This window comes from Lepisma saccharinum, chromosome 3 (assembly GCF_977018435.1).
Source record: "Lepisma saccharinum chromosome 3, izLepSacc3.1, whole genome shotgun sequence".
Lineage (NCBI taxonomy): Eukaryota > Metazoa > Arthropoda > Insecta > Zygentoma > Lepismatidae > Lepisma > Lepisma saccharinum.
Genome location: NC_139231.1, coordinates 92431580 through 92444566, shown reverse-complemented (window position 1 = coordinate 92444566; position 12987 = coordinate 92431580). Strand labels below are relative to the sequence as shown.

Here is a 12987-nt window from a genome sequence, read left to right as displayed (position 1 = left end):
ACGTACTCCAATTACCAGAAAACCTACCGTCACCGCGTCGCCTACTTTTCCTCCTCCCAACCCGGACTTTCTGACTCATCAACGCCATCTGTTTTCAGACACCGGAAACACGTACTCCAATTACGAGAAAACCAACCGCGTCGCCTACTTTTCCTCCTCCCAACCCAGACTTTCTGACTCATCAACGCCATCTGTTTTCAGACGCCGGAAACTTTCGACGTCACGGGAAAACCCGAATTCCCTCCTCCAACCAATCAAAACGCTCCTTACGAAATAAGCCCCGCCCATTTATGACGCCACAACCAATCAAAATCATCCTTACAAAATAAGCCACGCCCCTTTTTATGACGTCATAAAAAAAGAAGAAAAAAGAACAATAGCGCTGCGTCATCAATTGATCTTTGATCGATCTTTTCCAATCAATTGATTTATCGACTCCAACGGGGGTACATAACTACTGTGAACAAGTACAAGTTAGCCAAGACCTAGTATGAAATTGATTGTGTGTGATGTATTGTTGTCGGAAGTCACCAGGAAACCTGTGATGTTCTTCGTAGAACTTGGACAGTTACTGAAACAGTTGTTACAAGCTACTTGCCCATGTACAAATAATCTCTAGATCTTTTCTGTTCTTACGACGGGCGGTGTATATGATGGCAAGGGAAGCTGGGAAACTACCAATCCAGCCTGATAAGGAACGCAACAGGCTGTAGAACGAGGTTCACGTAGTACTTATTCCCGCCACGTCGTATCTCTCGACGCCACTTCTGTTGTCTGGTTGGTCTGCGGCGTATTCCCGGTCCTCACTTCCCTTGCCAGCTTGTAGAGCGCCCGCTGTAAGAACTGAAAACACCTATAATAAATATATCGTTGACATAACTAATTATATAAATGGCAATGGAGTAATCCAGAACCTCGTATTGGGAAAGTTTTACTTCCGTCCAGTGGCGGCGATTGGGTTCTAAAACTAGGGGGCTGATGTAAAAAGTGGGGGGCAAGGAAAGTTTAATTTCCCTTGGTAAAGGTTATAGTGGTGCGGAGACAAAACTGGAAAAAAATGGAGGGGCAACTTCCCTCCTCGCACCCCTAATCGCCGCCACTGTTTCCGTACACTGAAGTTTCGCATACTGGCTGGTTTGAGGTAACAAAACCCATACACAGAAATATATTGTGATACTTACCAGCAGCTATTATATGGAACACGCATGGCACCCTCTGGTCTCCAACATCGTTCGACGCCAAGCAGAGGAGAGTCCCATAATCCATTTCGGTCACTGGGGTGAAGGTCACGATGCTTCGGGTCCCTTTGACGGTGAATTCGGATCTGGCCACGTCGATGGTCTCGGCCGTCGTGTTGAAAGTCCATTTGAAGGTGACTTCCGGTGGATTGGCTTCAACCTCGCACGAGATCTTCGCTTCCTCTAGTTTGGCCACACCGTGGACCCGAGACTGGTTTGCTTTGCAAGTTGGTGTATCTGAAAAGGAAATGCAATCATCATTTAACCATTCAAGACAGTTTATCATTAAGATGCCTCAGCATGCTTCCAAGACATTAAAATACCGGGGGTCCCAGTTAAAAGTATCCCGGCATAAAGTGATTTGTCCATGAGGCAAATCACAATATATTGAATCAGTAAAATGGAGTAGTCCATTGTAACGTGAACCGTGGTAGGTACTCAAAGTCATCGGTACACACCCTTCATTTATTTTCACAATCCTTGGCAAGTAACTGTTTGATCGGAGCCGGGCTACTTTTAACTGGAACACTCTGTATAACTCTGTATATTAGCACTGTATGCACAGAGGTGGAGAAGGTTTTTGTATGTTGGCCTCTTTAATCCACTTTACGCTCGGATATAGTTTAAAGTGGAATCCGAACCACTTGTGCATACTTCGTTGAGGAGTGGTTAGCGTAGCGCGCAACGACACCTGGTGTCCCGGGTTCGAATCCCGGGCTAGGCATAAATGTTCATAAATTTCATCATAGCATATCCCTTATCCTAATCATCGCAATTAATCAAAGTGGCAAAAAAGGAACACTAAGTAACAAAATCCATCATCAATCAAAGCGAACCACATGTAAGGTCCTTGAACCTTACTATAGAGTTTAACGTTCTATATTCTTAAATTGTTAAGTTGTTTCAGCGTTTATTATTTCCAAACATATTAATTATGTCACATGAATATTTATTTAGAAACAATATCCTTTATTTAAAGAAGTTGGACTTGAAACGCATCTTAACCTCCTGCCGATGGGGTCAGACTTCTAATTCGATAGGCCAACTAGATGCAGCAGTCTGTTCACACCTACCAAACAATTTTCGTATCAAATAAGGGAGTTGTCAAGCACATGGTGATTTGAGTCGGACGGAAGAACAGTTTTCCCAGAGTGGGAGTGATTTCATATGGAAACTTTCACATTTCGTGTTACATAGGGAGGGTGTTAAAAACTGTACCACATAAACTCCAGAAGAGTTTCTACATTCTGCATACTCGTGATCAACTGTAGTGCATTATCGTAAAGATTCTACGATAGCATCTGTTGCGGTTCAGGCTCGTGTATAAACGGCTGTAACCAAGGGCACTCGCAGGAATTTCTCTCAGGGGGTAGAGTAAGATTTCATGTCTTGGCCTACAGTGATGACTTTGGAGTTGCATACAAGTACAGACTCGAGTCCACTACTTAAATTGAAACTGGAATCGCCTTGATTCTTTTCCAAAAACATCTATCGCTTTATTGATAAACAGTTCTATGTATTTTTTGTATTTTTTTTTCACAATGCACAGAAATCGAACTGACCCCACTTAATCTACTGTTTTTCATGGTACCTCTAATCCATGTTTCTAAATGACGAAGGGAACTGTAAAAAAATGTAATAATTGAATATGACGGGAAATGAATTACAAATGTCAGATCTCTACTTACGGAAATTATTTTCTTTTTGTAATCCGTAACAGCTTAGAAAATCCAAGGTATCTTACTTAAAAGAGGTTAATTTTTGATATTTTTGCGCCAGAAGTGTCTGAATTTTTTGAAATTGGCAGTTGCTATTCCAGAAGTACAAAAACAATAACTTGAATTCAAGATTTTCCCCGCATCGGACAATTTTGAAATTTTTTGGAGCAAAAGATGGATAATTTTTTTCAGTCCCGAACATAAGAATTATTAATATTTCCTTCCCAATCCCTACCCGATCAAAACTTTTCAGTCCCGCAAACCGCTAGTTATGGCACTCAACATGATTCTGTCTCTTGTGAAGACGTCCTATCGCTATTTTGTTAACTGTTGTTAACTGACAGCTTGTAAATCACAGAAAACAATATTCTTTGTAATATAATATCGCCATAATTTCAGCATTCGAATTAAATGATTTTTTTTCATGACATCTCAGGCGGTCACCATCATCTTTGGCTGTAACTTCTTTCACAATTTCACAATTTGCAAAATAACTGTGTCCTACAGACAAGTTCTATGGCCAGACAATTCGGTAACGGGTGTGACTGCCTCATATTCATTTGACTCACCCCTATTAAATTACAGGTGTCTATTGACGATGAGGATGATTTGGTTAATTTAGGTTAACGCAATTATCTATTGCTGTGCTAACATTGTTTTTGCAAGAAACACAATTTGTATTTTTCTTATTATAATGTGTAGTTACTAGACATAAGATTTTAGGTTTTTAACCTATTTTTTCCCTTTACAGGTATGTAAGAAATAATATGCAAGTGCCTAAAAAACTATTTTGCTTGTTAGAACCTTTTTTAGGTTTATTCGCCTAAATCAAGCCTTTATTAGGCTCTTATATATTTTTAAAGCTCTAAACAAAGCAAAATGTCTGCTGCCACTGTAACCTGTAAAATCCAAAGTTGTCTGATCTGTGTGGTCTTGCTCACTTTCCCGTCACTTCGGTGTTTTGTGGCATTTCCGCCTTGGAAAGTAACATTTCAGCATTGAAGTTTGCACCACTGACTATGATTTTGTTGAAAGATTACCTATTTTCAGCATATAAGATGATCCTCACAGACAAAATTGAGGAGTTTAACAGTGGATAACATTAAAAAGGATTGCTGCCTAACTATACGGCGAAGAGTGGATTTTAATAGCAAATTTCCAATGCTAAGTTCTGCCATTGCCGTAGGGTTAGACAACACACATAACGTTATGCAAGATATTGCGTATTTCAGGATATAGGTGTCCCATTTTCATTGCTGGTGATTATACCTAATAAGCATTTTCCAGGAATTTTGAACTATTTTAAGTTTTTTGAACCTACTTCAGGATTTTTAGAGCCTAACTTAAGGTTTTTAGAACCTATTTTAGGATTTATAGAGCCTCTTTAGGAACCTAAAAGAACATTTTTAGAACCTAAAAATCCGAGGTCTAGTAATTGCTACGCTGTTTATTTGAGACATATGACTACGTAGTTACTCCACTTACATTTGATATCCAGAAAGAACGGTTCGCTCTCGCCTTCCCCTTCTGCGTTGAATCCTACACACGTGTAGTTTCCTGCACTTGCTCTGCTTACACGCTGCAATACTAAACTTTGGTTGCTTATAATAACACCAGTACCAACGTTGTGAGCCAAAGGTCTACCCTGGAAAAACATGAAATATTCGATCTTACTGATACATACTTACATATTTCGATCTTACTGATACGTACTGTACCTTTAAATAATTCTATATATAGAGAGAATATAAGGAGGTCAAAAAGTAGGTAGGAATACCTTTGTTACTCTGAAATAATATGCAACTACATCTATACCTAATTTTGCACCCTGTCTGGATATTGCTATGTAAGTTTCAACAAATTAATACTTGCATACATACAGGTTGATAATTTATATATGACAGGACCATATTTCTTTTGTGGTGTCACGTTCTTACAATTTTAGATTAACTATGCCAGTAACGACAAGTTCAGAACATCTGGAAAGATGTAAGTAAGAGGATACAAACCAGTAAACATTAATACATTTCTGTGATTCAAACCAAGAATTGGTTCCCAAATATGTCACATAATCCACATCACATTTCAACAAAAACAGCCCCGGTTAACCTGAAGCATTTGTGAAAGAGTGCTATCGTATGGACATGTGGACTGCAGAGCAAGCAGCGACACTGTAGCGTTGTTGTTGTACAAGTGGCGGAAAGGATGGAGTGAGCGAATCAGGAGGCTTCGTCGGTCTCGTTCGTGCAGGGGAAAACGCACGAAAATCTGAATCGTGAGTAACAGTGTAGTGTGAAATTTTAACCATGGCAGAAAATTTAGCCGTGTGCCTACTCCAGCATTGTATTTCTTACCTCCACATGCAAGCGGCTCCCCTGTCACTGCTCTGTGGCTTACTGGCCTTGAGAGGCAGTGCAGGCGGTAAGTTCGCCCCGCACGGAGCACTCGCTGGCTACCGCGGTTGCACTCTAGCTGATCGAGTATGAACTTAATTGAATAATATTCATGAGAACAAAGTTACGTTTATATTGCGTCAAAATCGTGTGATGATAAAATCAATTTACCAAGAAGCTGGCGTCAATTAATTTTCAAGAATATCCTCCCCTCATTACACATAGCCACATTCAAATTTTGACATGTCCTTCCTGGGACCCCCTTGTGGTTGCGTCGAGATCGAGAGCATGTTTATTTTCCCACTACGGACTTATGAACAGTGTTCTTTTTAGTTGGGACAAGCTTGCCCTTGCACCTTGTAATTGTGCCGAACTGTTGTGTTGGTGTTGTATTTGTGTGTGATTAACACGAACACTTAACTCAATGTGAGAAGTTCTTTGACGTGTTCATGGTTCACCATGGAATCGTGCGTATGTGTTTTGGTAGAAATGAATGGACATATTCCATACGCAGTTTTAAGCACGCGATAATTTATGTTATTGTTTGTGTGTAATTTACGATCTATTGTTGCTGCATATTTCGAGTTGATTCTATATTTTATTTACTTTCGAAATCTTTGAGTGACGTCAGACTGTTGAAGTATACGGTCCCACCTTGTATATGTTAATCTTGTAGCTGACGTCACATTAATAGTTTGTATAGTTTTCTAGTAGTGCATAAATGTCTAATGTGCTTTGCTTAGTTTCTCCTTGGTGTTAGTTAGCTCGTGTAGAGAACCGGTGTAGAGTGCAATACACCTTACGGCCCTCTTGCTATACACAACTCGTTGTACCCTGACACCCGCAATTTTGAGTGATTATTTCAATGTTGAATTTTGACATGTGCATGGTCCCGAGATGCCTTGGTGCTCGTAGGGGTGAGGTTCGTGTGGAGGACTAGAGTGGGGTGCAATACTCTAGTTTGTACACAACTCGTTTTCGCCCAGGCGCTTATAGAGGGTCTCTGCGCGGACGACTTTCTTCAATCTCTTGTCGTCGTGTCACGAACCCTAAACCCTTGTCGAGACCGCTGTCTCGGGGCGTGATATTGTCTATATGTTTTTACATTATTTTGTCATTGTCTGTCTATTCTGACTGAGTTGATATATTTTGTGAACATTATTTTGCGTTTGTACCCTTATGTACATTTTTATTATGAACTGCATAGTCGTAATAAATAGATTCTGAAGCTATATGTTAAATGAAAGTTCTGAGTTTCTCTTGGCTGCAAATCTTAATATTTTCCCGTGCCCTGAGAGGTGTCAATTGTATGCCATCGTAGAATCTCATGCTGTTCAAGTATTGACATTATTATTATTAGTGCTACTACGTTTCCATTGTTGAACCTTATATATATATATATATATATATATATATATATATATATATATATATATATATATATATATATATATATATATATTGGCGAGTATGAATGATGTGTCAAATTCTACTATTGTTTAGGTTTCATGTTCGAAATATAACCCTTGAATAATATTAATTACAGAAGTCTGCATTGTTTACTCCGAAACAACAGAGATCGACTCTAAATTGAGAATGAGTTTAAGGAAAATAATACTCTGTTCCATTAGTTCCAGTTCATAAAGAATTGGCGTGAGAAAACGGGAGTATACTTACATTATGCCTCCACTCCACCTTGTATACGTTAGGATGAGACTGGATCTTGCAGTCGAAATAAACATCCGTGCCTTCTCGTATGGATTCTGCTCTAAGAGAAGTTCCTAAGAGCAATGTGGTTTCAGGTATATCTGAAATTACCAAAAATATTAAATATTTTAAATTCTATTCGATTTTAAAATGTCATTTATAGTACAAAATATATATTGATACATGCTTCATTCCACGCTATTTCAACGAGGTCATATCACCCACCATATCCGATTTCGATGAAAATTTGATATGCACCCTTCTCTTGTGCTTGAAAGAATTACCCTAATTTATTGTTACCCCCACACCCCCTTCATGGCGTGGTGCTAAGCACAGGGGAGCACTTTACCTTTTTTTACCTATCTCAAACGCTTTTAATTTTACAGCGCTTTGAAATGTCATTAAATCAGTGTTGTCTGTCACTGTTGAGACCCTCGACAAAATATACCTGGCTTACATTTTATTTCCTTTCTCCTGCTTAACCAATGATCAGAACTCTTCGAAATTTACACAAAGTTCAATGAAATAATGACGATTTCATAAAAAAAAGCTACTACATCAGCATTCAAAATATTTTTACAAAAGCTTATAAAAAGATTAATAATGGACTTGTAGCTTAATTTTTGTGATGGGAAACTAGGTTGTGAAAACTTGAATTTTTAGCATGTGTGTTCGATGGATCCAAAAAGTTTCTGATGTTTAGAATCACTGCAAAGACATGTTCTTTCTCTATAAAGAATTAAATGTGTGTTTTTTTACTCCTTCTAATAAAAATGTACTTTCTTTTGGACATTGCGTAAAGGTTTAGGGTCAATCCGTACCAAATGGTCCATCACTGGTTCCATTACCATTTTTAAAAATTTTCATTTGTTTGTCGTTGTTAACCCTGTACAAGGGTAGTTCAAAACAGGCATTAGTTTTCTAAAACTAGACTTCGTTTGAAAATGACGGTCATTTTCTTTCATGACTTGCGACATTTTTGGTCTTTCCAGACAGTTGTGATAATTATGATAACTCAACTAAGAAAAATTACAGAAATCAGGGAAAAAATCATTGTTTTCAGTACATTTCAACCTACATTTTATGTTCGGAACCTTTTTTCACCATATCTAATGCAAATGGCTGAAATTTAGGGTCAAAACTGACTGATATTAATTTTAGAAGGGAAATCAATGTATAGGATAGATATTGTTTTAGTAGGCAAGCAATTAAATATCAGAGCTATAATTGTTTTAGAGGAAACATATACATCCAATGTTTTAGCAGATAATATTTGAGCTCTGTTGCTGGTTTCCGCTTTGAGTTAAAGCTCTTTGAAAATGCCCATTTTTCTTAAAATTTGGGTCCCAAATTTATCTGGTTAGAAGGGGAAGTTTGGCAAAAACAGGCAAATTTACATTATTAGTTACAATATAAATATTTACTTTTAATGAACCATCATTGTAAGTATTAATTAATTGATTGCAACATACGAATGGCATAGTTAGCCCGTTAGTAGCTATTATCAATGAAAAGGTGTGTAAAGTTAGGTGTCAAATATTATCTCCTAAATGATGTCAGCAAGGATATCTTGTGTCGAGGGTCTCAACAGTGACAGACAACACTGATTTAATGACATTTCAATGTGCTGTAAAATTAAAAGCGTTTGAGATAGAGTGAATAAAATAGAATGTTTCTTTCAAGCACAAGGGATGGGCGCATACCAAATTTTCATCGAAATCGGATATGGTGGGTGACAAATCTTAGTTCTTTGCGTTGATTTGATGTAGAATGACCCACCATGTCATTTTGTTTAATACTAGTGTGGTAAATTTGTTTTTATAATACAGTTTATGTTCTCATACACTAATCGCCAGTGGATTGGGATTGTAATTACTGTATGGGTTTGAACCTGAAACTGTTTAGTTACAAGGCAACAAAGTAAGCCACACCTTTTCGAAGAAATCCTCCTTAAGGCGTTGGTACAGGACACAAAATTTTGTTTGTACTAGCTTTCAATTAGAGTACAATTTATTTGTATTCAACATTTTATGTGATGCTAAATATTAATGTTTCAGTTTTTATGTAAAACTCATTTTTAAGACTTTAGTTTTCATACAATAGGTCCAGTTGTAGTACGCACACAACATTGCTAAAATATACGTACCGACATATTACAGTGGTTTCTGGATCAGAACTACCTGCATTGAAATTCTCATGTATAGTAAAATAATGTCTGACTGTTAGTAGCAAAAGTTATTCAGTTTATAAGGTGAAAACAATAATGCATATTTTACGCTGAAAAGCTCACGAACAGCAAAGGTCACAAGCATGATAATTGGATACACAAATGGGCATTTTCCCACGCTTAAGGCAAATTAATGAAAGTGGAACGCATAATCTGCATCAACATAACATAGCCTGGGGCTACTGGAAGTACTAGGAAGACATAATTGCATACACAGATGCCTAGTTAACTTGCTTCATAATTAATGCAGCGTTCTAGTGATTAAGAGAGTTGTTTTCTCTAAAAACATAGAGCATCATGGGAAAACGAGTTACAACATTCAAAACTGAAATATTTCTATGCTCGGTTGAGAATACTCATCTGCAAATGTCCATTATATGTACATTATATCGATTGGTCCGTCCGTCGTACAGTGAGAGAACAATTAAAAGCTAAGAATCTATATATTTTAAATGTCACATCAACGAAAGTATTCGAGCTACAAATATGAATTGGTGAACTGAGATATTGTTTCATAATATTCATCATATTCATTATTTTTTTCGATTGTTTCCCAGTCGGTAACGCGTCTGACTACCATGCTCAAGGTCCCGGGTTCGATCCCCGGCCGGTTCAAATCCGGGAACTTTTCTAACGGTGGAAGCGGTCCCGGCGCCTACCCAGCGTCGAATAACATGGGTACCTGGGGGAAACCCTGGGGGGTAAAGGCGGTCAGGGGCGTGATGCTGATCACATCACCCCCACTCACGACCGGATCAAGAAAGTGTGGGGCGTTACCCCCACACCCCCTATACGCCTTCATGGCGTGGTGCTATGCACAGGGGAACACTTTACTTTTTTTTTTTTTCCCGAATCGGACTGTTATAGTAAACAATGAACCCTATCGAGACATAGAAATTGTTTAGAAACTTCCCCAAAACGCAAATCTATTACAAACATAATGTAACTTTAAGCATCTCGATCAGTCACTGCGAGTCAAACCATATTCAATCAACAACTGATCTACAGTATGTCGATATCTTACAATAAAGGAAACAAACATGCAATTTGGTGTTCCGAAAGACAAAAAATACTTAGTACAGTCGTTAAAATGTTTGTGGATAATCCGTCAACAGTCGAATATTGATGCCTGTTGACTCCATGGAAGCTATTGCGGATACAAAGATGTTTTCTCGACACAAGGAAATACCAAATGTTAGTTGAATTCGTTACGTAGTATCTCAAATTCTCTCCCTCTCTGCTCGATGGAGTTTGAAAATTCATAAAGTGTTTGTACGTTTACATTACATTCTAGATGGCATATTGAAATTACTGGCGTAGATTGCAGTATGTCTGTGTGATTGACTTGAGACGAACCGTGTATAGCAGGCTGGTGCGATGTAGTGACCAGATGTAGTCCATCCTTTGGATGAGAGAGAATATCACACATGAATAGGAGGCAGTCCGTGGAGGAGTGAGTAGCAGAGCCCGCAAATACACCATGTGTCCCAGGTTCGAATACCGGCAATCCAGCGAATGCTGAAATATCTGCAAGTCACGAAAGAAACCCAACAACATCGCTCCTTCTGTTATGACGGAAAGAATCAACTGGGCTTTTCAAATTTTTAATATTTTTTTTTCTATCTTGAAATGAATCTTTACCATGGTCTCATCATCTGTGAAAGGTGCATCGTAGTTTGAAGTCAACACAATTAGCGCCATTATGTGCACAGAAAGAGGTGATAATAATTGGGTGGGGCGACAGAACTTGTTCGGATGTGAGGATAATGTGCACACCCATGCGCCTAAACGCACGGCCATGAAATTAGGCGGGTGGCAGAAGTTCGCGCTGTTGCCACGTTGGAACACAACATTGTGTGTTCGGAGGTTTAATAGAATGAATGAGCTCGTTGCCGAGTTGGTCTTTGTAATCCACGTGATACAAACTAACAGTATTTGCTCCAAAGGTCAAGGGTATTCCCCATTGAGAGGTCGATCGGACACTCAAACTAGGCAACGCAAGCCGATTGACATTGCCACAGTGCCCGGGAACCAGAGACTTTTGCCCCGCCATCGCTTTGCTTTTCTCATATGTGGCACCAGCGTAATTCTGCCCAACCGCCTATTTTCATGGCCGTGCGTTTAGACCACCAGCTACCTATGATTAATATTGAAGTTCGCTCATGGCCATAGGGATAAGTAATATACAGAATAACGCAATTGCATGTAATTGTACATTCAGGTTTATTGTGTAATCAAAATTTAATTAAAACGTTTAATTTTCAATTATATCTCCAAAGCACAAAAGTTCCAATTAACCCTCCCAGTGCGCCGAAATTTAAATTACATATATAAAGTCTAAATTTCCACAAGAATAGTTGCTGGTCTCACAAAGATATCTTGAAAGCTCAGTGGGCTACATGTTACGAAGGAATGTGCTTAGGATGCTAACGGATTTGAGCTCAAGATCTCTGAATTGTGGGTTATTTGCCGCATCTCATCACCAAGTCAAATGCCCAAATCCCCAAAGTCACCTTTGGTAGATCTTCTATTGACAAACTGGAGTTCGTTCGTGGAGGAGAAGAAAAGCAATTCAAACGAGTAAAAAGGTCGATCTAGATTCATGGAAAGTAAATTCTGGGTCAATGAAATGGGAAAGCCTTAAAAAAGACATGATTCGGTGTATGCGTTCTTCAAATCACTTCCAAATTAGGCGAAGTCACTCTTAAAGAATCTTACTGTGAAAATTCTTACATTTTCCACATTCAGTGTGATTTTATTTTATTACGCGGAATGATTCTAGCGTAAAATTGTCCATTTTTAATCAAAAAATGAATTTTCTGTTTTTACACATACCCAGTAGCGTAGTCATGAGGTAAGCTTGATTTGAATTTTGTTATTTAGCGTCGCTTTTTCTGCCACTTTGAGATAATCGTAACCATGAGTATGACTGGTGATAGAATTGATGAAGAGAGACGCACACACACCCGTGCAGGGATTCGAATCCTATACTCCTGGCGTCGTAGCGCGTTGGGGTAACCACTCTGCCACGGAGGCCGGCTTGGGGTTAGTTGTTGGTTGACTTGGTGTTTTAAGTCCACTTTATGCACAGTAAGGCCAATCGAGACTGGACCTACAGTTTAAAGTGGAATCCGAACAACTTGTGCCTCCACCGGGTATCGAACCCGAGATCCCTTTTTGGGTTAGTTGTACCGGATGCTCCACATATCTTATCGGGTATGTTTGCAATAATCTCAAATATATAGTAAAAATGCGATGTCTTCAACACTGAACAGCGAAAAATTTCACTTTTGAAATCGAGATCTAAAATATTAGTTTAATCAGACAAAAATTAGGAATATTCTGCTTTCAAGAGCTACAGAGGCTCTGAGAATTGTACCATGCGTCATAGTGCCACAGAAGTCTTATTGTACAGGGTTATTATAAATGATTGACCTGTTTTCATAAATTCACTGTAGCTTTATTATTTGACATATTGTCAAGAAACTTTGCAGACGTCTAGAAAAACTCAAAAGTTTTTTTTTTTTTGTGTTGCACGTTTGCTTCTGATTTCTGCCACGAGAGCGCAGCAGTGAGCATTTATTCAATATGGCGACAGGCAGAGAGAAAGCTTATGTGCTCGAGTTTCATTCAGATCAGTCTGTCGTAAAAGTGCAACGATACTTCCGAACGAAGTTCAACAAAGTTCCACCAACTGCCAAATC

The 12987-nt window shown here is 38.7% G+C and overlaps 1 protein-coding gene across 3 annotated transcripts in view; it reads right to left on the bottom strand.

The window, feature by feature from the left end:
• The window catches only part of side-VII (sidestep VII transmembrane protein), a 716396-nt gene that overhangs the window by 90312 nt on the left and 613097 nt on the right, over positions 1-12987 (bottom strand). For all 3 annotated transcript variants that reach the window (XM_083119006.1, XM_083119007.1, XM_083119008.1), the window contains 3 exons: positions 7027-7157; positions 4442-4601; positions 1182-1475 (listed from right to left, as the gene is read on the bottom strand). In XM_083119006.1, the coding sequence (XP_082975132.1) occupies positions 1182-1475; positions 4442-4601; positions 7027-7157 (585 nt within the window). The remainder of the gene's footprint in view (positions 1-1181; positions 1476-4441; positions 4602-7026; positions 7158-12987) is intronic.